This window comes from Ovis aries, chromosome 2 (genome assembly GCF_016772045.2).
Source record: "Ovis aries strain OAR_USU_Benz2616 breed Rambouillet chromosome 2, ARS-UI_Ramb_v3.0, whole genome shotgun sequence".
In the NCBI taxonomy this organism is placed as follows: Eukaryota; Metazoa; Chordata; class Mammalia; order Artiodactyla; family Bovidae; genus Ovis; species Ovis aries.
Window position 1 is genome coordinate 170,132,575 of NC_056055.1, and position 25,193 is coordinate 170,157,767.

Below are 25,193 nucleotides of genomic sequence, written 5' to 3' on the forward strand. Positions count from 1 at the left end.
TCACTTCTCTTCTTTTCTCAGATATTTGTAAGGCCTCCTCAAGACAACCATTTTGCCTTTTTGCATTTCTTTTTCTTGGGGATGATCTTGATCACTGCCTCCTATACAATGTCAGGAAGCTCTGTCCATAGTTCTTCAGGCATTCTGTCTGTCAAATCTAATCCCTTGAATCTATTTCTCACTTCCACTGTACAGTCGTAAGAGATTTGCTTTAGGTCATACCTGAATGCTCTAGTGGTTTTCCCCCAATTCTTCAATTTCAGTCTGAATTTGGCAATAAGGAGTTAATGATCTGAGCCACAGTCAGCTCCTGGTCTTGTTTTTGCTGACTATATAGAGCTTCTCCATCTTTGGCTGGAAAGAATATAATCAGTCTGATTCGATTTTAACCATCTGGTGATGTCCATGTGTAGAGTCTTTTCTTGTGTTGTTGGAAGAGGGTGTTTGTTATGACAAGTGCATTCTCTTGGCAAAACTCTGTTAGCCTTTGACCTGTTTTGTTTTGTACCCCAAGGTTAAATTCGCCTGTTACTCCAGGTAGCTCTTGACTTCCTACTTTTGCATTCCAGTCCCCTATAAAGATGAGGACATATTTTGGGGATATTATTTCTAGAAGGTCTTGTAGGCCTTCATGGAACCATTCAACTTCAGCTTCTTCTGCATTACTGGTTGGGGCACTTGGATTACTGTGATATTGAATGGTTTGCCTTGGAAATGAACAGAGATCATTTTGTCATTTTTGAGATCGCATTCCAGTACTGCATTTTTGACTCTTGGCTGGCCCTACATGGCATAGCTCATAGTTTCACTGAGCTAGACAGGGCTGTGCTGCATGTGATCAGTTTGGTTAGTTTTCTGTGACTGTGGTTTTCATTCCCTCTGCCCTCTGGTGGATAAGTATAAGAGGCTTATGGACACTTCCTGATGGGAGAGAATGACTGGGGGAAACTGGGTCTTGTTCCTATGGGCAGGGCCATGCTCAGTAAAACTTTAATCCAGTTTCTATTGATGGGTGGAGCTGTGTTCCATCCCTGTTATTTGACCTGAGGCCAAACTATGGTGGAGGTAATGAAGACAATGGTGACCTCCTTTAAAAGGCCCCATGCCTGTACTGCTGCACTCAGTGCCCCTGACCCCTCAGCAGAGCACTTTCGACCCTTGCCTCTGCCAGAGACTCTTGGACACTCACGGGAAAGTCTGGGTCAGCCTCTTATGGGGTCACTGCTACTTTCTCCTGGGTTCTGGTGCACACAAGGCTCTGTTTGTGCCCTCTAAGAGCCTGTTTCTCCAGTTCTGCATAAGTTCTAGTGGCTCTATGGTGGGGTTAATGGCGACTTCCTCCAAGAGGGCTGATGCCATACCCAGGTCTGCTACACCCAGAGCCCCTGCCCCTGCAACAGCTCACTGCTGAACTGTACCTTTGCAGAAGACATTCAAACACAGTTCTAGCTCAGTCTCAGTGGGGTCTCGGGGTGCTGGTGCACACAAGGTTTGAGCCCTCTGAGCATCTCAGGCAGTTAACATGTTTATTTCTAATTGTGATTTCTCCCCTCCTACCATCTTGTTGAAGTTTCTCCTTTGCCCTTGGACTTGGGGTATCTTTTTTGATGGGATCCAACATTCTCCAACAGATGATTTTTCAGCAGTGAATTGTAGTTTTGGAGTTCTTGTAGAAGAAGATAAGCACATGTCCTTCTGCCCCGCCATCTTACACCACTCTCCTCAAGACTAATTATGTGTTGAATGAGTGAAGATATGAATGCATACCATTTTTAATACTCTAACCTATGTTATGGTATTAAGTTCTCTTTTCACAAATGTTTTAGGCCCAATATTAAGTGCAAGAAGCATAATCTATATTCTGATTCAGTCAGTTGTGTGGTGGGTGAGTAGGATGTACCATAAGAGTAGGAACATGATCTGTTTCAATCTTTGTTACATACTAGGACCTGACAGTGTATGAGGCAAGGGAGGTACCTTACAAATATGTATTAATTAATTTCTTTTAAAAATGAATGCTTTTCATTTTTCCCTCCAAGAGAAGGGCGTCAAGAGAAGGGCATGTAGATTACATGAGTTTGATTTAAATACCATATTATCTGATATCCAAATGCTTATTTGTGTTACTTTTAGATCTTCTCAGATTGTGGCAGTTGCTGACTAAACAGAAAAATAAAGAAGTACATACTGGCCTGGTATAGTCATAATTATTTGATTCACTCAGCAAATCCTTTGTCCTTGGCCAACAAAAGATCTCTAATTAAATGAGATAGATAAAAACTTAAGGATTATTTTTTAATTCCTTGACACATTATTTTGCTAAAACTCATAAATAACTGTGTGTGTATGTGTATATATATAGAAAGAAATTTATATATATATCAGTTCAGTTCAGTCACGCAGTCATGTCCGACTCTTCGCAACCCCATGAATTGCAGCACGCCAGGCCCCCTGTCTATCACCAACTCCCAGAGTTCATTCAAACTCATGTCCATCGAGTCAGTGATGCCATCCAGCCATCTCATCCTCTGTCATCCCCTTCTCCTCCTGCCCACAATCCCTCTCAGCATCAGAGTCTTTTCCAATGAGTCAACCCTTCGCATGAGGTGGCCAAAGTATTGGAGTTTCAGCTTTAGCATCAGTCCTTCCAAAGAACACCCAGGATTGATCTCCTTTAGAATGGACTGGTTGGATCTCCTTGCAGTCCAAGGGACTCTCAAGAGTCTTCTCCAACACCACAGTTCAAAAGCATCAGTTCTTCAGTGCTCAGCTTTCTTCACAGTCCAACTCTCACATCCATACGTGACCACTGGAAAAACCATAGCCTTGACTAGACGGACCTTTGTTGGCAAAATAATGTCTGCTTTTGAATATGCTATCTAGGTTGGTCATAACTTTCCTTTCAAGGAGTATGTGTCTTTTAGTTTCATGGCTGCAGTCAATATCTGCAGTGATTTTGGAGCCCCCAAAAATAAAGTCTGACACTGTTTCCACTGTTTCCCTATTTAATTCCCATGAAGTGATGAGACCAGATGTTATGATCTTAGTTTTCTGAATGTTGAGTTTTAAGCCAACTTTTTCACTCTCCTCTTTCACTTCCATTAAGGGGCTCTTGAGTTCTTCTTCACTTTTTGCCATAAGGGTGGTGTCATCTGCATATCTGAGGTTATTGATATTTCTCCTGACAGTCTTGATTCCAGCTTGTGCTTCTTCCAGCCCAGCATTTCTCATGATGTACTCTGCATATAAGTTAAATAAGCAGGGTGACAATATACAGCCTTTACTTACTCCTTTTCCTATTTGGAACCAGTCTGTTGTTCCATGTCCAGTTCTAACTGTTGCTTCCTAACCTGCATATAGGTTTCTCAAGAGGCAAGTCAGGTGGTCTGGTATTCCCATCTCTTTCAGAATTTTCCACAGTTTATTGTGATCCACACAGTCAAAGGCTTTGGCATAGTCAATAAAGCAGAAATAGATGTTTTTCTGGAACTCTCTTGCTTTTTCCATGATCCAGCGGATGTTGGCAATTTGATCTCTGGTTCCTCTGCCTTTTCTAAAACCAGCTTGAGCATCAGGGAGTTCACAGTTCACATATTGCTGAAGCCGGGCTTGGAGAGTTTTGAGCATTACTTTACTAGCATGTGAGATGAGTGCAATTGTGCAGTAGTTTGAGCTTTCTTTGGCATTGCCTTTCTTTAGGATTGGAATGATATGTATGTGGGGGAAACCCAGTAGCTCAGTAGTAAAGAATCTGCTTACCAAGTAGGAGATGCATATTCAGTCCCTGGGTTAGGAAGATCCCATATAGAAGGGATCTTCAGCACACTCCAGTATTCTTGCCTGGGAAATCCCATTGACAAAGGAGCCTTGTGAGCTATAATCCAGGTGTCACAAAGAGTCTGACAGGACTGAGTAGCTGAGCACAGAAACTCACACACAAGCACATATATGAGTAAAAATAACTTTAACATATTCTAATATCCAAAACCTTTTATAGGTAACTTCTCAGAAATTACTTTAAAAAATTTGTTTTAATAAATTCGACATAGTGGTAAATATCTTTAGCTTTGTTTTGGGCCCCTTTTATCACCTCTTAAATCAAGAATAGGGTATTGCACACTTGCTTGTTATTACTACCTTACAAATCTCAGCTTTCCTATAGCATGAAATCTACATAATCTCTTTCTCCCTTTCTGAAAACATAATTTATTTCTCTTCCCCAGGTCTTCTCTCTTAAACATCATATTGGTATTATGGCCAGTTCTCATAAGATTTTGCTTTTGCCATTTTCTGTCTTCTTTTTAGACCACAGTAGAAATAGGGGAACTAGTAGAAGGATCTTGGAAAAATTTAAAGTTAAAGGTTGATTTAAAAATCCCTAAAATGTAAACTTAGTCTTAATATCGTGGGAGATGTTAAAAAAAAAAAATTATTAGGGCCATTATCATGTCCTCCTAAAACTTATCAGGACTTTTTCTTTTATAAGACTTTCAAATTGTCTTTCTATTATGCTCGATTAGAACAAGTAGACATTTTACTTTAAATTTTCTGTACTTTCACTGACTTGGTTCCAGATATTCACCATTCCCAGTTCAGATAAGAATGACTCTCCTGGGAACTGATTTTTTTTCCCACTTTATGTTGTCTTTATTAAAGACAAAAAAGATATGATATTTTAAAGATATAGAAATGGACTTGTTCTTTCATATAAACTTGACTCACCTCCATAACAAAAAGTTAGTTGATTTCTTCTTTAACTTTTTAATTTAAAAGACTGTCTCTTTTATTAAATGGCTTAGGGAAAAATCAAAGTCATTGATTTGTGGATTTAGGGGAATATAAATCCCACTCATCTAAAAGCTTGTGGTAAAATTTTTACCTAGATATAATTTCATCCAAAATAGTACAGTATGGGACTATAGCTGTACGTGCCTTAAGCCTAGACTAATAGTGTAATGTATGACACATTTGAAAAATTTTTACTGCTGCTGAATCTGACAAAACAATATTGGTAATTAAATTAGATTAATACCTATTGTTTTCTTCATTTCTATGATTAACAAATTTAATATTTAAATGTAAAGATCAATTTGGTTGAGAACAACTTTTTTTATTTTTAATCTACCACTTTATTGTATAACACTAGTGGAAGGAAAAGAAAAGCATTTTAAATCTTTTGTAGACAATGATTTTGAAGTAGAATGATGGCAGCAAGAAGTTGGATCATTTTATGTTTCATGTTCCTCATAATTACACATGAAAAAGCTAAGACCTAATATCCACCATAACTCCAAATAGCAAATTAATCATTGAGCAGAGACTAGTAAAACATGGGCCACTTGTTTTAATTGGTAAGTCATTTCTCAGAGGCTGATTGGACATAGAACATTTTTATATAACACCTGAGAAATATTGTTATTTAGTTTAATTATATTGGGGATAAACACATACATTACTGAAAAATCATTCCCAAATGATTTTCACCATGATATGTTTTCATTTTGATTGTTAAATTATGATCCATCTACAAGAAAGTACAATTAGTGTAAACTCAAAAATACTTTTCATTCGGTTGCCTTGCCTTTAAGATGACATTAAATTTCCTCAGTTTTTTTTTTTATTGAATGATCTCATTCAGAAAGCTTTTTAGCATGCAGATGTCAAAGGTAATTTGATTACCTTGTAGTTTCAAAGTGTGTCATATATCATATCTAAAGACTAGCTATGTTGTAAAAATTGAATATCTACAGCAACAAAGATTTATTATAGAATTCATGTGTTACGGGTCTTACTTTTCTAAACTGAAGGAAGTTTACCTAAGTTATTCTGTGTGTTGATGATATTTGTGCAAGAAGACACTGACTAGATCTCAATTATATTATGAAATTAAAAATTGAATAAAGAGAAAAACATTGTTTTTTTACTGCATGTCTTTTTAGTCCAGTGGTATTCATTAACAGATACTGATAATACAGAGAAAGATGGCAGTCTCAGAGCAAATTAATGATTACAGTAAAAAATTAGAGTGAAAAATGTAAGTACAACAAGAAACTTAATTAAGGAATTTACTATTCATTATAACTATCGTAAACATCAATCTTTAGTCAATTTAAACTTCAGCATGCACACAGGTGTCTCATAACACTATAGACAAATTCAAAATATCTTATGATTAAGCTCATGAACCTTTTATTTTCTGCAAATGCACCTTCATGAAAAGATTCAAAATATAGCTAATTACCTGGAATTATTTTAAATAATGGTTGGATAAATGATTTAAATGATGAATTAATTCTGTGTGTACTATAAAGATTAAAAAAAGAGTCACAAGAAAGTCTTCTAGAAAACAACCATAATTAAGAAAATAGTAAGAGTAGAAAGGAGGGGTATTTAGAATGGCTTTTCCTACATGAAGTAAAAATATTTTTTGCTACACTGTATTACATAAATTCTGTGTAATTTATTAACACATATTTCAAATAAAGATTAAATTATTTCATTTTTTTCTGATTTTTGCACTACCATGATACAGACTATGAAATTTCTAAGATGTTTGAAAAAAATTTCAATTATAACAATACATTAAAGGAAAGAAACATAATTTAAATAATCTCAAATGTATTGCTGTCATTTGTCTGTGCATGTTGATTTTACAGGTCTGGCTGTGGATCATTTCAGTGAACGGATATACTGGGCTGATCTTGAACTCTCTGTTATTGGCAGTGTTCTGTACGATGGTTCTGATTCCGTAGTCTCTGTCACCAGCAAACAAGGTTTGTGAACTGCTTTTGTGTCTGCCTTTAATTACCACTGAGCATATTAAATAATGAAACATAGGTCAATTATGAAAGCCTTACATTCTATGTTTCCTCAGTTTATGTCTCTTTTCAGCTTTCTGTGTACAGTTTTGTGTGTCTGTTTGCCTGGGTACTCAGTCATGTCCAACTCTTTGTGACCCCACAGACTGTAGCCTGCCAGGCTTCTTTGTCCGTGGGATTTCCCAGGCAATAATATTAAAGTGGGTTGCCATTTTTTTCTCCTGGGGATCTTCCCCATTCAGGAAACAAACTTGTGTCTCCTGCATCTCCTTCATTGGCAGGTAGATTCTTTACCACCTACGAATCTCATTTCAACTTGTAGCTCTTAATATTCATCGCAATTTTCATTCCTACTACTTAGAATAACAAAGAGGCCACACCAGAAAAACTTCTTGACTTCAGGACAAATATGATGCATTGCTACTGGATTCAGAAAATATTCATTCTGTTTGTTGCTTCTGTGGATGTTCTTTTTTGAGCAGAAGACTTCAAGTAGTCAAGATTAGTGCCTGGGAACACTAATTTTTATTTCAAATTGCAATGATAAGTAGGAAGTGAGTTACTATATAGTAAAACATCATAGTAACATTTATTATTATAGGTAATTGATAGGGACATTCTCATCCATGGGAAAAGCAATGTGTAAAAAATGGGAGTGTACTTCTTCTATAAGTGACTGGAGAATCTACTGGTGCTCTTCTTTCACGGCACCCTTTTTATCTCCATCTCTATGTCTATCTTCTGTTTTTCACTCTCCTTCTTTACTCCCTTTTGTGACTCACACTTTCCTTGCCAGGGAATCTCAGTTCTTTCTGCTTAATTTATTTCCCTTCTTTTTCTCTTTCTCTTTCTTACCAAAACCCCTTAGCTATTTACCACAATTTGTCCACAATTTATACTTGAAATTTTATATTTACATACTAATTTACAAGTAAGTAAATAAGTTTTACTTATTTGCTGCTTTGCTTCCTGTTCTTTTTTTCTTTCTTTCTTAAGCAAAAGCAGAGAAGTTGCTAGAAGAATAATTGCATTGAACTTTCACTGTGCCCTTACTAGAAGAGTATGTTTTTTGTATAATAACACTAAATGGAAAAAAAATTCAACATTCATGTAATTGATTACAAAAATTAACCCATTTTAGCTCAAGTGTATATTTTACTATTTCAAGAAACAATAAAGAAAAATTATATTAAAAGGCATTTTATGTTTTACAACATTTAGATAATAAGTAAAATATAAATGCTATTATTTCACTTTTTATCAATTTCAGTACCAAAGTTATATATGTTTATTAAAAATTCTCTAAAAATAACCATTTTATAAAATATGAGAAATTATTATTACTGTTATTCTCAGCCAAACTAATTGTATATATGATTGACATTCACCAATTTGTTTTCTTTATACTATTTTTAAAATAGACAATAGAATGTCAGATTTGGGGGGATTATTTTACTATTCAAAACCAACTTATGATTGATTAAACTTATTGTTCAGACAATTAATTTGACCATTAATTTTATACAGTGGTGGTGACAAATAGATTCAAGGGATTAGATCTGCTAGACAGGATGCCTGAAAACTATGGACAGAGGTTCATAACACCATACAAGAGGCAGTAACCAAAACCATCCCCAAGGAAAAGAAATGCAAGAAGGCAAAGTGGTTGTCTAAGGAGGTCTTACAAATAGCTGAGAAAAGCAAAGAAGTAAAAGGCAAAGGAAAAAAGGAAAGACATACCCAACGGAATGCAGGGTTCCAGAGAAGAGCAGGGAGAGACAAGAAAGTCTTAAGTAAACAATCCAAAGAAATGGAGGAAAACAACAGAATGGGAAATACTAGGAATCTCTTCAAGAAAATTGGAGATACCAAGGGACTATTCCATGCAAAAACTGGCACAATAAAACACAGAAATGGTAGGAACTTAATGAATCAAAAGAGATTAAGAAGAGGTGGCAAGAATACACAAGAACTATACAGAAAAATTCTTGATGACCTGGATAACCATGATGGTGTGGTCACTCAACAAGAGCCAGACAACCTAGAGTGTGAAATCAAGTGGGCTTTAGGAAGCATCTTTATGAACAAAGCTAGTGGAAGTGATGGAATTCAGCTGAGCTACTTCAAATCCTAAAAGATGATACTGTGAAATTGCTGTACTTTAAAGTCAGCAATTGGAAAACTCATCAGTGGCCACAGAATTGGAAAAGGTCAGTTTTCAATCCAATCCCAAAGAAAGGCAATGCCAAAGAATGTTCAAACTAGCATACAATTGCGCTCATTTCATATGCTAGCAAGGTAATCCTCAAAATCCTTCATGCCAAACTTCAACAGTATGTGAACCATGAACTTCCAGATGTTCAAGCTGGATTTAGAAAAGGCAGAGGAACCAGAGATCAAATTGCCAACATCCGCTGGATCATCGAAAAAGCAAGAGAGTTCCAGAAAAACATCCACTTCTGCTTTCTTGACTATGCTAAAACTTTTGATTGTGTGGATCAAAACAAACTATGGAAAATTCTTCAAGAAATGGGAATACCAGACTACCTTACCTGTCTCCTGAGAAACCTGTATGCAGGCCAAAAAGCAACAGTTAGCACCAGACATGAAACAATGGACTAGTTCCAAAGGGGGAAAGGAGTAGGTCAAGGCTGTGTATTGTCACCATGCTTATTTAACTTATATTCAGAGTACATCATGTGAAATGCCAGCTGAATGAATCACAAGCTGAAATAAAGATTGCCAGAAGAAATATAATTGACCTCAGATATGTGGATAACACTACACTAATAACAGAAAGAAAAAAAGGAACTAAAGAGCTTCTTGATAAAGATTAAAGAGGAGGGTTGAAAAGCTGGCTTAAAATTTAAAATTTAAAATATTATGATCATGGCATCCAGTCTTATCACTTCATGGCAAATGGAAAGTGGGAAAGGTGACAGACTTTATTTTCTTGGGCTCCAAAATCACTGCAGACAGTGACTGCAGCCATGAAATTTGAAGACTTCCTCCTTGGAAGAAAATCTATGGCAAACCTAGACAGCATATTAAAAAGCAGTGGCATCACTTGGTCGATAAAGGTCCAGATAGTCAAAGCTATGGTTTTTCCATTGTCATGTATGAATGTGAGTGTTGGACCAGAAAAAAAGCTGAGTGCTGAAGAATTGATACTTTTGAATTGTAGTGCTAGGAAAGACTCTTCAGAGTTCCTTGGACAGTAAGGCGATCAAGCCAGTCAATCCTTAAGGAAATCAATCCTGAATATTCATTAGAAGGACTGATGCTGAAGCTGAAGCTCCAATACTTTGGCCACTTGATGCAGAGAGCTGATTCATTGGAAAAGACCCTGATGCTAGGAAAATTTGAGGGCAGAGGGAGAAGCAGGGGGACAGACGATGAGATGGTTGGATGACATCGCTGACTCAATAGACACAAGTTTGAGCAAACTCCAGGAGATAGTAAAGGACAGGGAAGTCTAGTGTGCTGCAGTCCACGGGGTCACAAAGAGTCAGACATGACTGAGAACTGAAACACAAGAAAATGAGAATTTTGTGAACTGTTTTTGTGCGTTGGTTATCAATGTTATGTAAGCTTTATGTTTGTTTGCCAACTGTACAACAGAAAAGATTACTCTGTTTAATAAGCCCCCCAGGAAATGCTTTGTGATGGTAAAATTGATTAAAGTGATGATGGAAATGTTTTTTATGTTCTGAGTGATAAGTTTAATATCTCACATATTTTTACTGCTAATAAATCAGTCATCAATTTTATAGCTAATATTAAAAATATTCTAATTCTGAAAGTTTTTATGAACAGGAATAAGATTTTTTGATATGATCTTGAATAAGCTTAGTTTTCTTAAGACTGACTGACTGACTTTACATTTGTGGCTTTTATAACTCCATTTTTTAAAAATTCTAGGTTTGTTACATCCACACAGGATTGATGTCTTTGAAGATTATATATATGGAGCAGGTCCTAAAAATGGTGTATTTCGAGTACAAAAATTTGGCCATGGTTCAGTAGAGTACTTAGCTTTAGATGTTGACAAAACCAAAGGTGTTTTGATTTCTCATCGCTATAAACAACTAGATTGTAAGTATAATATTTTATACTATTGTCTATCTTGGCAAAGTTTCTTTCTTATGATTCTCAAAATAAAGAATTTTTAAATTCAGAACTCTCCTTGTGACTTAACTCCAGTAAGTTAAGTCACTTGAATTTTGATGCACCAGACTTTTCAAATTATCAAAGGCAAGATATAAATAATGCAAAAGTTTCTATTTCTGCTATAACAGATAATTTCAGGATTTGGCTGTGTTTTCTTGGAATTAGAGTAAATTTGTTTTAAAAATTTCTCTCATACTATGTTTTTCCTTCTAAATTCTTAATAAAACCTGATATGTCTATAGTTAAACCATGCAAGTAAAGAAATTTATCATTAGCCTTTTCACTCACTGATAACCAAGTAACAATTATAGATCTAACATTTCATCTTTAAAGGTATCTGAGGAGAACTGTTCCCAAGAATTGTATTTTCTCTGATTGTTTATGATTGTTACTACTACTTTCTCTCCTAAAAAGAGATAAATATTTGGCATTGGTATCTTGAAAGATATGTTTCAAGCACAGCCATAAAAATATTGAAGAGCAAAGAAATAGATTGTGGCTGAAATTCAAGTGATCTGAGTTTATGTATCAGTTCACCCTTCAAAATAATGTTTAAGATTTACTTATATTAATAATTATTCCTTATGGTGAATAAAAAGGATTTAATTTCATTCATTATGATCTGGAAAGGTAAGAATTGTATCAAATGAGTTCTGGAATCAGGTTAAAACAACAAATACTTCCTTCAAACCTTCTTCTATTCACAGTTTTGCTCTTTACCAATGATCTGACAGGTATCATTCCGAGGTGAATATGAGGACATCACCCTCTCAGCCTCTAGTTCTGTCTGATTTGTATTCATAGTCAAATATCGCCACCTTGATGAAAAATATATAAAGTCTGCCCTAAGTATAATAAGTACTTGAGTAGTGGTTCTTACACAATGAAAGCGACTTTCATAGTCACCATTTCACTTTTTCAATGTCATTTCTGTTTCATTCTAATGACAGATTCTGTACAGAAAGCCACAAACCAGCTGTTGCTATAGAGGATACTGATTGGATAGAAATTTAGACAAAAATAAATGTGGTGCCCATTTATCCATGCACACTTCTGATGGAAAGGAAACCACATTAGACATGTTTTCTAGAGAGAAAAAGTCATGTTTTTTTGTGTTCTAAACAGACAACTACATATGGATTCTAAGCCTTTGTAAATATCAAAGGGAGTTGTTTCTGTCGTTAAACCAGTCTTGAAACTATTTAAAATGAGAATTAGATCCCAAAGACTTCAGTAGGCTTGACTTTTACAATAGTCCTAAACTGTACTTCGGTGTCTCAGATCAACTCTTTTGCCAAAGGAAAAGTGGCAAATTATGTGTTTGATTTTCCTCTCCCTCATGGAAAATGTAAATTAAGGTACATTTTCTATTAATAATAGATGCTGAGTTGTTGTTTTTATTTAGTCACTAAATGATGTCTGCCTTTTTTGTGACCCCATGGAGGCATGCAACCCCCTACGTTACTCTGTCCATGGGATTTCCCAGGCAACAATGCTGGAGTGGGTTGTCATTTCCTTCTCCAGGGGATCTTCCCAATGCAGAGATCAAATCCAAGTGTCCTGCATTGCCAGGTGGATTCTTTATCACTGAGCTACCATTGATATTGGTTAGTAATTTCTTTTTATCTATAAAGGAGTAATGGAATATTGAAATAATATATTCCTGGTTAAAAAAAAATTGACGTTATTTCTTTTCAACATTGCTAATTCATCATTTAACCTTGTTGAATTTTATGTTTCTGAAACCTATTGTATTTATAGTTGTGTTCTTTTTTTGTTTTGTTTTGATCAGTACCCAATCCATGTTCGGATCTAGCATGTGAATTCCTCTGTTTACTGAATCCTTCTGGGGCCACTTGTGCATGCCCAGAAGGAAAATATTTGATTAATGGTACCTGCAATGATGACAGCTTGTTAGGTAGGTAAACTTCATTATTCTGTAAATAATGAATCACTGTGTAGAATAAATGTTCACAACTACTGAAACTGAGCAGAATTAGCTACTCAGTAATCACTGGTGTCATTTCCATGATATCACTGGTTTGTGAGTGCCTATATAAGCTATTATTTTCTCTGATAATGACTTCCTATTAGTTGATTGTACACTTATTAGAAGCTGCATTGAGCACCTACCATGCATGAAAGAGTAAATTAAGGGACCTTATTATATAGCTCTTGTATCAGTTAAGATAATGATATTTCTGAGGGTACCAGTCAGCTGTTAGTTTGAACCAAACTACCAAATCCATTTAGTAACTTTATATTGAACAACTTCTGTGTGCCAACACTTATTTAGAAACTAAGTCTTAGTTTCCTCTGTAAAATCTGATTAATAATAAATACTACTACTCCTATTAATAATAAATATAATGAACATTTTGAGAACTTATGAGCAAAGTATAACATTAATTTAGAAACCATGATCTAACTTAGAAGCAAACTGCAAATGTTTCAGTTTATGCTTTAGAAGCTACAGGTTGGAACAAACATATAAAACCCAAAACATTATTTCAGATGTTGAAGTGTATTAAATAGCAAAACATAAAAAATAAAAACCAAAAATAGTATGTTGAAAAGGGTTGGGGGAGAATTGTGTCTGGGATATCCAGACAGACTTTCAATAGTTTATTCATATTCAAGACATTAGCCATAATGGGAAAAAATGCTAAGAAAAAAGAAAATCAACACAATAATTTTATGTCACAGACAAAAGCACCATGCTCCAAAATTACTTGAAGGTCACAGCAAACATTTTTCCAATGAGACACACACTTAGGATGTCTTCATAGCAGGGCTTCCTACCTGCTGCATTAATATTTCTCTGTTAGAATGAACTCTTTTCGTGAACACAGAATCTTTGTCCTCTGTCAGCATCTTTATGCCCATATCATTTTCTCCTTGTTCTCTGATGAGAGTTATATTCCATCTAAACACTTTTGCATTTCGTAAGGCACTCAGTGTCTAAAACTGTCATAGCTCTTTTATTTAATGTATATTTTAAAGTGCTGAATATCCATAGCTGAAGATCTTACAAAGATGAAATGATGACTGACACAAACACCAATAAATAGATCTTTATGGGAATGGTGATATAAGCTACAGAAGAGACAAAGTTCAAACCGTTAGGAAAAATTTGATGATTATCCAAAAGATTAGAATTTCCTATAGAATGTGACCTTAGAATAAGATCTGCAAAGGCAAATTAGATTTAGGTTAAGCAGGAATGAATGAAGAGGACATTGAAACAGGAGAAATTGTCTGAAAACTCATGAAACCATTGAATGTAAAGAAAATAACGAGTCATTTATTCCAGTTAGTAAGTCTGATGTGCAAAGTCTGCTATTGGATGGTAGGTTGGAACATGCTTAATGGAAAGCTAAATGTGAATCTTGATTGGTCTTTTGGAAGAGTATTTTAGTGCCAGTCATTGAAAGGGGGTGCTCTCCCTAGTACTAGGATGAACCCTTCCTCCTTACCAATTCTCCCAATCAGAGTTTCCATGATCTCAATTGTGATGACCGAATAATAGAATTACATGCACATGTTCAAACATTATCTGGTGCATTTTTCACTCACTACTCTGACACAGTCATGCAGGTGAACTGTGGATGGCCACGAGTTCTACTTCAGTTCAGTTGCTCGGTTGTGTCTGACTCTTTGTGACCCCATGAACTGCTGCATGCCAGGCTTCCCTGTCCATCACCAACTCTCAAAGCTAGCTCAAACTCATGTCCATCCAGTTGGTAATGCCATCCAATCAACTCATTCTCTGTCATCACCTTCTCCTCCTGCCCTCAGTCTTTCCCAGCATCAGGGTCTTCTCAAATGAGTCAGCTCTTCACATCAGGTGGCCAAAATATTTGAGTTTCAGCTTCAACATCCAACCAGTCCTTCCAATGAACACCAAGGATTGATCTCCTTTAGGAAGGAATGGTTGGATCTCCTTGCAGTCCAAGGGACTCTCAAGAGTCTTCTCCAACATCAAAGTTCAGAAGCATCAATTCTTCGGCACTTGGCTTTCTTTATAGTCCAATTCTCACATGATTACAAGAGTACTGGAAAAGCCATAGCTTTGACTAGACAGACATTTGTTGGCAAAATAATGTCTCTGCTTTTTAATATGCTGTTTAGGTTGGTCATAGCTTTTCTTCCAAAGAGCAAGTGCCTTTTAGTTTTATGGCTGCAGTCACCTCTGCAGTGATTTTGGACCCCCCCAAAATAAAGTCTTTCACTGTTTCCATTGATTCCCCACCTATTTGCGAGTTCTACATAACATCTCAGAAACAGATTCTTCAAAATGTCAACAACTCCTTCCTTGCAGACGATGTACCACATTTTCACTAGTTCCAGACAACCATAAGCAGTGCTCTCAAAGATGCCTCCTGGGCACTGTCTACTTACACTGTTGTTGGGGTGGGAACGACTCCTGGGAGAGAGATTTGTACTTTGTATAGAAGCACACAACTTATGCTACTAGTGTGACATTTACATTGATTTGGGTGTTAGAAGCTTTTTGTTTTTTAAATTACCAAGTTGCAGACAGATTTTTTTTTTCGTTTTTTTTTTAAATTTTAGTTTTTTATTTTTTAAATTTTAAAATCTTTAATTCTTACATGCATTCCCAAACATGAACCCCCCTCCCACCTCCCTCCCCATAACATCTTTCTGGGTCATCCCCATGCACCAGCCCCAAGCATGCTGCATCCTGCATCAGACATAGACTGGCGATTCAATTCACATGATAGTATAATACTAACACATATATATGGAATTTAGGAAGATGGCAATGACGACCCTGTATGCAAGACAGGGAAAGAGACACAGATGTGTATAACGGACTTTTGGACTCAGAGGGAGAGGGAGAGGGTGGGATGATTTGGGAGAATGACATTCTAACATGTATGCAGACAGATTTTGTTGCTTTTCTTTTATAAGTAAATAAGACTGTCTCTTCTATATAACCTCCCTTTTGCCCCTTTACTTAATGTGAATGTCCTTGTAGTTGTTTAGTCACTAAGTCATGTCTGACTCTTTTGCGACTCCATGGACTGTAGTCCCCCAGGCTCCTCTGTCCGTGGAATTCTCCAGAAAGAATATGAAAGTGTGTTGCCATATCCTTCTTGAGTACATCTTCCCAGGGATCAAATCTGCATCTCTGACTTGCCAGGCAGAGTCTCTATTATTGAGCCATGTGGGAAACCAATAATACAAATAATTGATTCAATAATCCAAAATCAACAAATACATAGGAAGACACTCAAAATTCTCCAAGCCAGACTTCAACAATACATGAACCATGAACTTCCAGATGTTCAAGCTGGTTTTAGGAAAGGCAGAGGAACCAGAGATCAAATTGCCAATATCCGCTGGATCACTGAAAAAGCAAGAGAGTTCCAGAAAAACATCTACTTCTGCTTTATTGACTATGCCAAAGCCTTTGACTATGTGAATCACAATAAACTGTGGAAAATTCTGAAAGAGATGGGAATATCAGACCACCTGACCTGCCTCTTGAGAAATCTATATACCGTTCAGGAAGCAACAGTTAGAACTGGACGTGGAACAAAAGACTGGTTCCAAATAGGAAAAGGAGTAAGTCAAGGCTGTATATTGTCACCCTGCTTATTTAACTTATATGCAGAGTACATCAGGAGAAATACTGGGCTGGAGGAAGCACAAGCTGGAATCAAGATTGCCGGGAGAAATATCAATAACCTCAGATATGCAGATGACACCACCCTTATGGCAGAAAGCTAAAAAAATTAAAGAGCCTCTTGATGAAAGTGAAAGAGAAGAGTGAAAAAGTTGGCTTAAAGTTCACATTCAGAAAATTGAGATCATGGCATCCTGTCCCATCACTTCATGTCAAATGGATGGGGAAACAGTAATAATAAAGGCTGACTTTATTTTTCTGGGCTGCAAAATCACTGCAGATGGTGACTGCAGCCATGAAATTAAAAGAAGCTTGCTCCTTGGAAAGAAAGTTATGACCAACCGAGACAGCATATTAAAAAGCAGAGACATCACTTTGTCAACAAAGGTCTGTGTAGTCAAGGCTGTTTTCCCAGTAGTCACACATGGGTGTGAGAGTTGGACTATAAAGAAAGCTGAGTGCTGAAGAATTGATGCTTTTGAACTGTGATGTTGGAGAAGACTCTTGAGAGTCCCTTGGACTGCAGGGAGATCCAACCAGTCCTTCCTAAAGGAGATCAGTGCTAAGTGTTCATTGGAACAATTGATGTTGAACCTACAGCTCCAATACTTTGGCCACGTGATGCAAAGAGCTGACTCATTTTAAAAGACCCTGATGCTGGGAAAGATTGAGGGCAGAAGGAAAAGGGGACCACAGAGGATGAGATGGTTGGATGGTATCACCAACTCAATGGACATGGGTTTGGGTAAATTTCGGGAATTGGTGACGGACAGGGAGAACTGGCATGCTGCAATACATGGGGTTTCAAAGTGTCAGACACGACTGAGCAACTGAACTGACTGACTGACTGACGTAGGAAGAACTTGATCTTTGGCTAGGGGTGAGGTGATGCTATGGATTAAACCAAAATCTACCCCTCTTTTTTTTTTTTAGGGAAGTTTTTTTTTTAATTACTTTTCTTTTGTGTTTTTTAAAATGTATTTTTTAATTAGAAGAGAATTGCTTTACAATGTTGTATTGGTTCCTGCTGTACAACAACACAAATCAACCATAATTATATCACCTCTCTCTTGAGCCCCCCCTCAAGGTCTATGACTTAACTAATTTTTTTGGCATCATACTCTCTCAGTTTCAGTTTCTTCTGTGTATAATCAAATTAACAGTAAGTACCCCCACTACTGGTAAAAAGAATAAATACCTTGAAGGCTTATGTGCAAGGCATATTTTAAGTATGTTATATGCACATTGTTTCATTTAACCCCCACAAAACTTCGATGATATTATATTCTCATTGTCCCTATTTTTACAGATGAAAAATTGAAGTATGGAGAGGTTCAACTGACTAACAATACTTAATAAAATACTTAATAATGGTAGTACTCTAAGGTGGACCTAGGCATTCCACAGTCTTCATCATAATGCACTCTAGTGCCTCCAATCCACCCAAAGTACCCATGTCCAGAGTAGTTGGAAAGTGCTAGAAATAACATGCAGAAAGTGCCAGCACAATGCCTTGCAAAAAATAGACACACAGCACTCTAATATAAACCTGTCATGAAGGTAGCAAAAAAATTAAGGAATTTTTTTTTTTTTTGGTAAAGAATCTGCCTGTAGTGCAGGAGACTCAAGTTCAACCCCTGGGTCAGAAAGATGCCCTGGAAAGGGCATGGCGATCCACTACAGGGTTCTTGCATGAATAATCTCATGGACACAGGAGCTTGGTGGGCTACAGTCCACGGGTTCACAAACAGGCAGACGTGACTGAGTGACTAACACTTTCACTTTTCACTTCGTAAGTTTTAAACGAGGAAGCATTTTATCTAAATACACACTTAACCAAAATCTTAAACTCTTAGAAATTTTAGTTTTATGTTTTCAACCCGACCTGAAAGGCATGATTACAGAAAATGCCTCAACATTTATTTTGTAATTTTTTAAAAATCTTATATATTATATAATGCAAGTGTTAAAATTATTCACATTGGCTTTTATATATATGAGCTTTGGTAATGGATGACTTGGAACACTTTGGTTAAGTATATAAATAAATGGAGTTTAGAATGATCGATTAGTATAGATAAAAGCCAATTCATTTTTCCTGACATTTGATATAACTAACTTTTTCAGCTCTTTATAATTACTTGCCTTTCTTTAGCTGCTATTGTTAAATGATGAGTACACTGAGTATTTTTAATCTTCATGTAAGAAATTTGAAATTCAAATGTTACCCATTCTTGGAAAAGTATTCACTTGCTCTTCCCTATGGTTGATTATAATTGCTGGAGCTTGGCTTCTGGGGGCAATTTAGATATTGACAAAAGCAGCTTCCATTTTCATTATAGAACTATTACAGTTAGGTTTTGAAAGACTGTAACTCCACTTTCATTTCAACAGGTAGTGTTATATGTTTAAATTTCTGATGCCTAATGAGGCATATTATAGAAATGCACATATCCTAACATGTAGAGATTTTGTGTTTTACATAGAACATCCATCAGTGAAACTGCACCCTCCCACAGTAATCCTAAGTGTAATCATAATACCTTTAATAGTTATCTTCACTATTCACATTCACAACTCCACTTAGGATGTTTCATGCTAAAAGAGTTAGAAATGTTTTGGTAAGTTTTAAACTAAGCAAATGTTATTCCCACTCCAGATCTTTCTTGAGAGTTTGATGTCTATATTCAACCCTTTGCTAGAGATTCCCACTTCATTTAAATAGGTATTTCCAATTTAATACATTCAGAGATAAAACACTTTAGGTCCTATGGCCCCTGACTTTGAAACTAAAGGATTATCTTAGTTTTCCGTTCCCTCTGATGTGATTTTTATCTTCTAGTTATTTTTAGAATATGTCTACGTTTATCTATCCTACATTATTTTAAAGCCATCATCTTATCCAGCCTGAACAATTTAAACTGAATCCTAATAGTCCCCTTGCTTTCAGTCTAACCCCATCATTACAGACATTCTTAGACATTCTAGACTTTTCAAAGACTTAACACTGCTTTTGAGGAAAAGTCCGACATCCAAGAATCTCCTGTGACACTGTGCTTATCTCTTCAAATTCACCTTTCAATTCCTTCCTTCACACTCTGTAATCCAGTCCAGTCTTAGTAACTTTCACTGAGTCTCTCCATCGCTCACCTTCTGGCTTTCATAGATTCCATTCCATGTGAGCTGGATTCTCAGTGCACCTCATGGGCACTCAGTACATAATGCTCACAAGGATTGTCACTTGGTAATTTACCAAATGAGTGCTTCAATTTCCTGTTGAAATTTAGCATTACACCTTGTATACCCATTTGTGTGTATGTGTATGGTATTTACTTATGTACTTCAAAATTTACAAAGCTCTATAATTCTAACTTTTAATTTCAAGTTTCTCATTTAATATTCGCAACAAATCTATGAGTTAAGTTGTACATGTGTCGTTAAGGCTACTTTAAAGTAGAAATAACTAAGGCTTGGATAGTTTAATTTATGCATGGTAAGGAACAGAACTAGGACCTAAAAACAAATCTTACTATATCAATTGTCACTTTGTTTATACCATGTATACATATAGTGCCTCATGAGAGAGTATTTCATATTACAAAAGCAGAATTTAGTAATGCCAACCTGAAGCCTCCCTACTTGAAAAAGTATTGGAAGCTGTTTTGCAATGACAAAAATATCAGAATTTGTTTGACACTGCTGATTGTCTCTATTTATGACAGTAGTTATGATACTTGAATTGTTGTCATTTAATGTCACTGAGGCTCTTTAAGATGTTCTTGTGAGTATTGCAGTGATATATTCAAGCTGCTGCTATGTCTAGGTCAATGTATCTTGAGTAAAGAATATAGGCTGTTTTGACTTCATACAAAATAAGCATGATTTTAGAAAAAGGTATTTTCTGGATAGACTGCTTCTTAAAATATTGTTAATTGTCTTTGTTGCATTGGATATTGTGCCCTGGTCTACATAGAGCAGTATTTCTAATGGAGAAAGGCCATGTCTATACATATAGAAAAAATAATCTAGAAAATGATTCCAAACCAATCTTTATCATAAATCAGATTTATCATATTTTTAAAACTAACTCTGTGACCTCAAGGAATGATCATCATTTGCTTTTCAAAGCCAAAATGTATTATGTAGGCAAATAATGCCTAATCAGCTTATATGTGGAAATAGATGTTTCTGACAGTTTATCACCACCTTGTATCAAATCTAAGTAAATTTTTGTTTTGTGTGTTTGTAAATATATGTACATCAAAGAGTATTTTTTCATTTAAATGTTTCCCTATACTATAAATTTTATATATATATATGTGTGTGTGTGTGTTTCTATATGCACACTATACTATATATATTATATGTATGGCTACATATATATACTATAATATTTAGCTTACATATTTTAGTTTGGCTTAATATCAGACATTCCTTGAAAAATAAGAAATGTTTCCCCATACTGTGAAAAAACACTTATTGGTTGGAAAATATTTTATTTTTAGAAAGTTTCAGTTAGTTTTGTTGTTTAATATTTTAACAAATATAAAAAAATGATAAATATCACTTTAAGCCTGAAAAAGAATAAAAGTTAATTGAATATTTGTGTTCACCTTCAACAATAGTTCAAATCCGATTCTGTATTTTCAGATAGTATTTTGTTTCTTCTAGTTTTATATTAGGTGTATTTAGTTTTGGAATTTTATGAAAAAAAGTTAAGTCTTAGTATTTAATTTTTATTTGAATTTTTCTTACTCTACCATCTACTGAATGGCATGCTAATTTGTACATTTCTTCTTATAACCAGATGATTCATGCAAATTGACTTGTGAAAATGGAGGAAGATGCATTTTAAATGAGAAGGGTGATTTGAGGTGTCACTGTTGGCCTAGTTATTCAGGAGAAAGATGTGAAATCAACCACTGTAGCAACTACTGTCAAAATGGAGGAACTTGTATGCCATCAGTTCTGGGTAAATAATTGAGTGATATTGTATGTGCAAATAATGTGCAATTTTCCTTACATATGAAAAATATATAGAAAATATTTAATGTTGAATTATAATGAATGTCATTCCCAGTGTCTTAATAACAAATATAAAAAATAAATCTAATAATTAATTCAAAATAATCAGTGGCAATTGTTCTAAATTGAGTATATAAAAGTTCAAGTCACAAAAATTAATAATAAAAATGAACCCTGTCTTGTGTTAAATGCTTATCGTTGACTGGGCTCAGGGCTTATAGATATATATTCTGACTTTGGCTTAAAATGATGAGGCAAAATTAGTTTTACAAACCTTATCTTTTTGACTCCAAAATATATATATTTTTAATCCAAGTTTGCCTAATGTTAAAACTCATGTCATTAAAAACTAGATTTATTTGAAATATATACATATTATATCAGTATATCTTATAGTATCAAAAATTCCATCTAAAATCAAAACTACTTTATTGATATTACAATCGAGTATATTCAAAACACATTGCTTTGGAAATATCAGGTTACTACATATTTGGATATAAAAGAGATTCTTATTAATTTATGCTATAGCTGTGCTTGCTTGAAGTGTTTTCTACAGTTCGTAAGTGGACGTTAACATATATTTCTCTACTGACTTGTATTACATTTAAAATATGTTCCTACTGGGAAAAAAATTAACCCTAATGAATAATAAAAATTCCAGTATTAGTGCAAAGGAGATTGTGCAACAATTAGAATGCAATCTATGCACATTCAGTTCTTCCACAATAAGTGCAGATTTAGATAGTCAGATGGAAAATCAATTCATATGTTCTTCACACCCACTACATGGTTAATTTTCATCATACTTGAATTTCTCACTGCTTCTATTGCTTGTTATTCTTTGTGGTGTTTAGAATAACGGTAACTGAAAGAGCCACATGAAGAAGCATTTTCAATGGTGTTCAGGAGCAGCAAGCCATTTTCTGATTTACATTCTCAGAGTAAAAACATTACTATTTCTTTGATAGCTTTATGCTTATAAATATTTTTGATATGATTAATTGATAATTAAGATAATTTCAACTACTCATTAGAATTCTAAACAAGAATTCATCAGATTGATTAAATTTAAAATGGCATTAGGAGTCTTATTACATATATTCATTCTGCCTGAGGGGGAGCCAGTCCACAAAGTATATTCTGTTGCCATTGGAAAAGCTGTGTACTGAGACCTCCAATGAATATGCAAATGAAAATCTATTGAATGTGAGGTAAGAGGGTGTGACCTGTAATTATATTTTACAACACACATACTGCTTTAGCTTTAGGGAAGATGCTTTTTTATGCAAATCAGGTGTTTAGAGTTCTTTAGCTCTTAATTTTCTCATTTAAGATAATCTTTGGATTGTGACCAGATGGGTTTCTTATATTTATCTTTGGAAATATTTAAGCCAACGAAAGGGGTTGACACTCCAAACTATGGCTACCTATTCAACCTGAGATGGATCCAAAGAGAAAAATCTCTTTGAAACGTTGAATTTACTATCCTGACTTGAGCTATATAAAGGCTTCCCTGAATCTGCTTGCAATGGAGGAGACCTGAATCAGATCCCTGGGTTAGGAAGATCCCCTGGAGAAGAGAATAGCAACCCACTCCCGTACTCTTGCCTGGAGAATTCCATGGACAGAGGAGCCTGGTGGGCTGCAGTCCACAAGGTCACAAAGAGTCTGACACGACTGAACGACTAACACTGTACTGTTCTGTGAGCTATATATAAATACAGCACAACTTTTAATGTTTCATTCAAATCATTTGTCCAGATCTTGCTGCATTCTTAAAATCCACAATATATCAAGTTTATCTATTCATTTATCTAGAACCCACACATTATCAAGTTTAATATCCAGAGTATTAGATCTTGACTTATCTAGAAAGTACAGTCAGAAAAAATATATATTTCTAATTAGTAATGCAAATAAATTCTCATATGAATTCAACTTGCTATATAGCCATGTAGTTCTTGTCTTATAGCAACAAATAATAATAATATGATAGTTATTAAGTCTTTTACAATGCATTTTTCACTTTTAAAAATGTAGTTTTATAAAACATTGTTTGGTATTATGGACTGTAGAACCTCATTATCTCCACACAAGTGTTAATTTGTAAAACAAATCCCAGTGGGCAGTTCATGGATTTATTCATTGTTGGTTTACTTACAGTTAAGCCTTTGGCAAATTCCTATGTGGACACTATATAACTAGGGTTTGGGGCAGCCTTAATTAAAATTTAGAAGTTTATGACAGTTGTATATAACTATAATAATTGAACAAAGGATATGTCACCAGTTAATTAAAGGCACATATCTGAGAGGCATAATTAAAATTCTGCATGTAGAAATGAGTTTTTCCTCATTCCTTAAGGTTTTTGTAATAAAGAAAACTAAAACTAAAAATATATGAGTTGTATATGTATAGGAAGGTACTACAAAATGAAATAGTTTGACATTGACTATATGAACAAAGGTCCATGTAGTTCATTTTGTGACCTGCTCGCAGGAAGATACATTTAAGATAAAGTTTGCCTTGGCAGAGCAATGGAAAATAGAGTAAAGCATTGACTTATTCAGTCATTTTTTATGGAAAATAGAGAATAATTTACGAAATCATATTTTCAACACTGCTACAGGAGAGTATTTATATTATGTGCACAATTAATCTTCATGTTTAGGAATGTTAATTCTCTAAGATATGTTCACACTTGTGATATTTTTCTGTTACAGGTCTGTTATTTAGACTTTGAATGTTTATATCAAAATGAATCAAGGTTTTCTACACAGTCAATTTAGACTAATGGAGCAAGAAATTTTGTTAAATTTGGGGCAATATTCTCAAATACTCCCACTCATAAAAGTTTAGAATTATGCATCAGTTCAGTTCAGTTCAGTCGCTCAGTTGTGTCCGACTCTTTGCGACCCCATGAATCGCAGCACGCCAGGCCTCCCATGTCCATCGAGTCCGTGATGCCATCCATCCTCTGTTGTCCCCTGTTCCTCCTGCCCCCAATCTCTCCCAGCATCAGAGTCTTTTCCAATGAGTCAACTCTTTGCGTGAGGTGTCCAAAGTACTGGAGCTTCAGCTTTAGCATCATTCCTTCCAAAGAAATCCCAGGGTTGATCTCCTTCAGAATGGACTGGTTGGATCTCCTTGCAGTCCAAGGGACCCTCAAGAGTCTTCTCCAACACCACAGTTCAAAAGCATCAATTCTTTGGCGCTCAGCCTTCTTCACAGTCCAACTCTCACATCCATACATGACCACAGGAAAAACCATAGCCTTGACTAGACGGACCTTAGTTGACAAAGTAATGTCTCTGCTTTTCAATATGCTGTCTAGGTTGGTCATAACTTTTCTTCCAAGGAGTAAGCGTCTTTTAATTTCCTGGCTGCAGTCACCAACTGCAGTGATTTTGGAGCCCAAGAAAATAAAGTCTGACTGTTTCTACTGTTTCCCCATCTATTTCCCATGAAGTGATGGGACCAGATGCCATGATCTTCGTTTTCTGAATGTTGAGCTTTAAGCCAAC

General features: G+C 35.5%; 1 protein-coding gene across 1 annotated transcript in view; it reads left to right on the plus strand.

Moving 5' to 3' along the window:
* LRP1B (LDL receptor related protein 1B) overlaps window positions 1-25,193 on the plus strand; it is a 2,196,232-nt gene that overhangs the window by 2,060,136 nt on the left and 110,903 nt on the right. Inside the window, exons 80-83 of the mRNA XM_060411151.1 lie at window positions 6,657-6,773; window positions 10,740-10,913; window positions 12,781-12,906; window positions 21,449-21,613. Coding sequence (XP_060267134.1) covers window positions 6,657-6,773; window positions 10,740-10,913; window positions 12,781-12,906; window positions 21,449-21,613 — 582 coding nt within the window. The remainder of the gene's footprint in view (window positions 1-6,656; window positions 6,774-10,739; window positions 10,914-12,780; window positions 12,907-21,448; window positions 21,614-25,193) is intronic.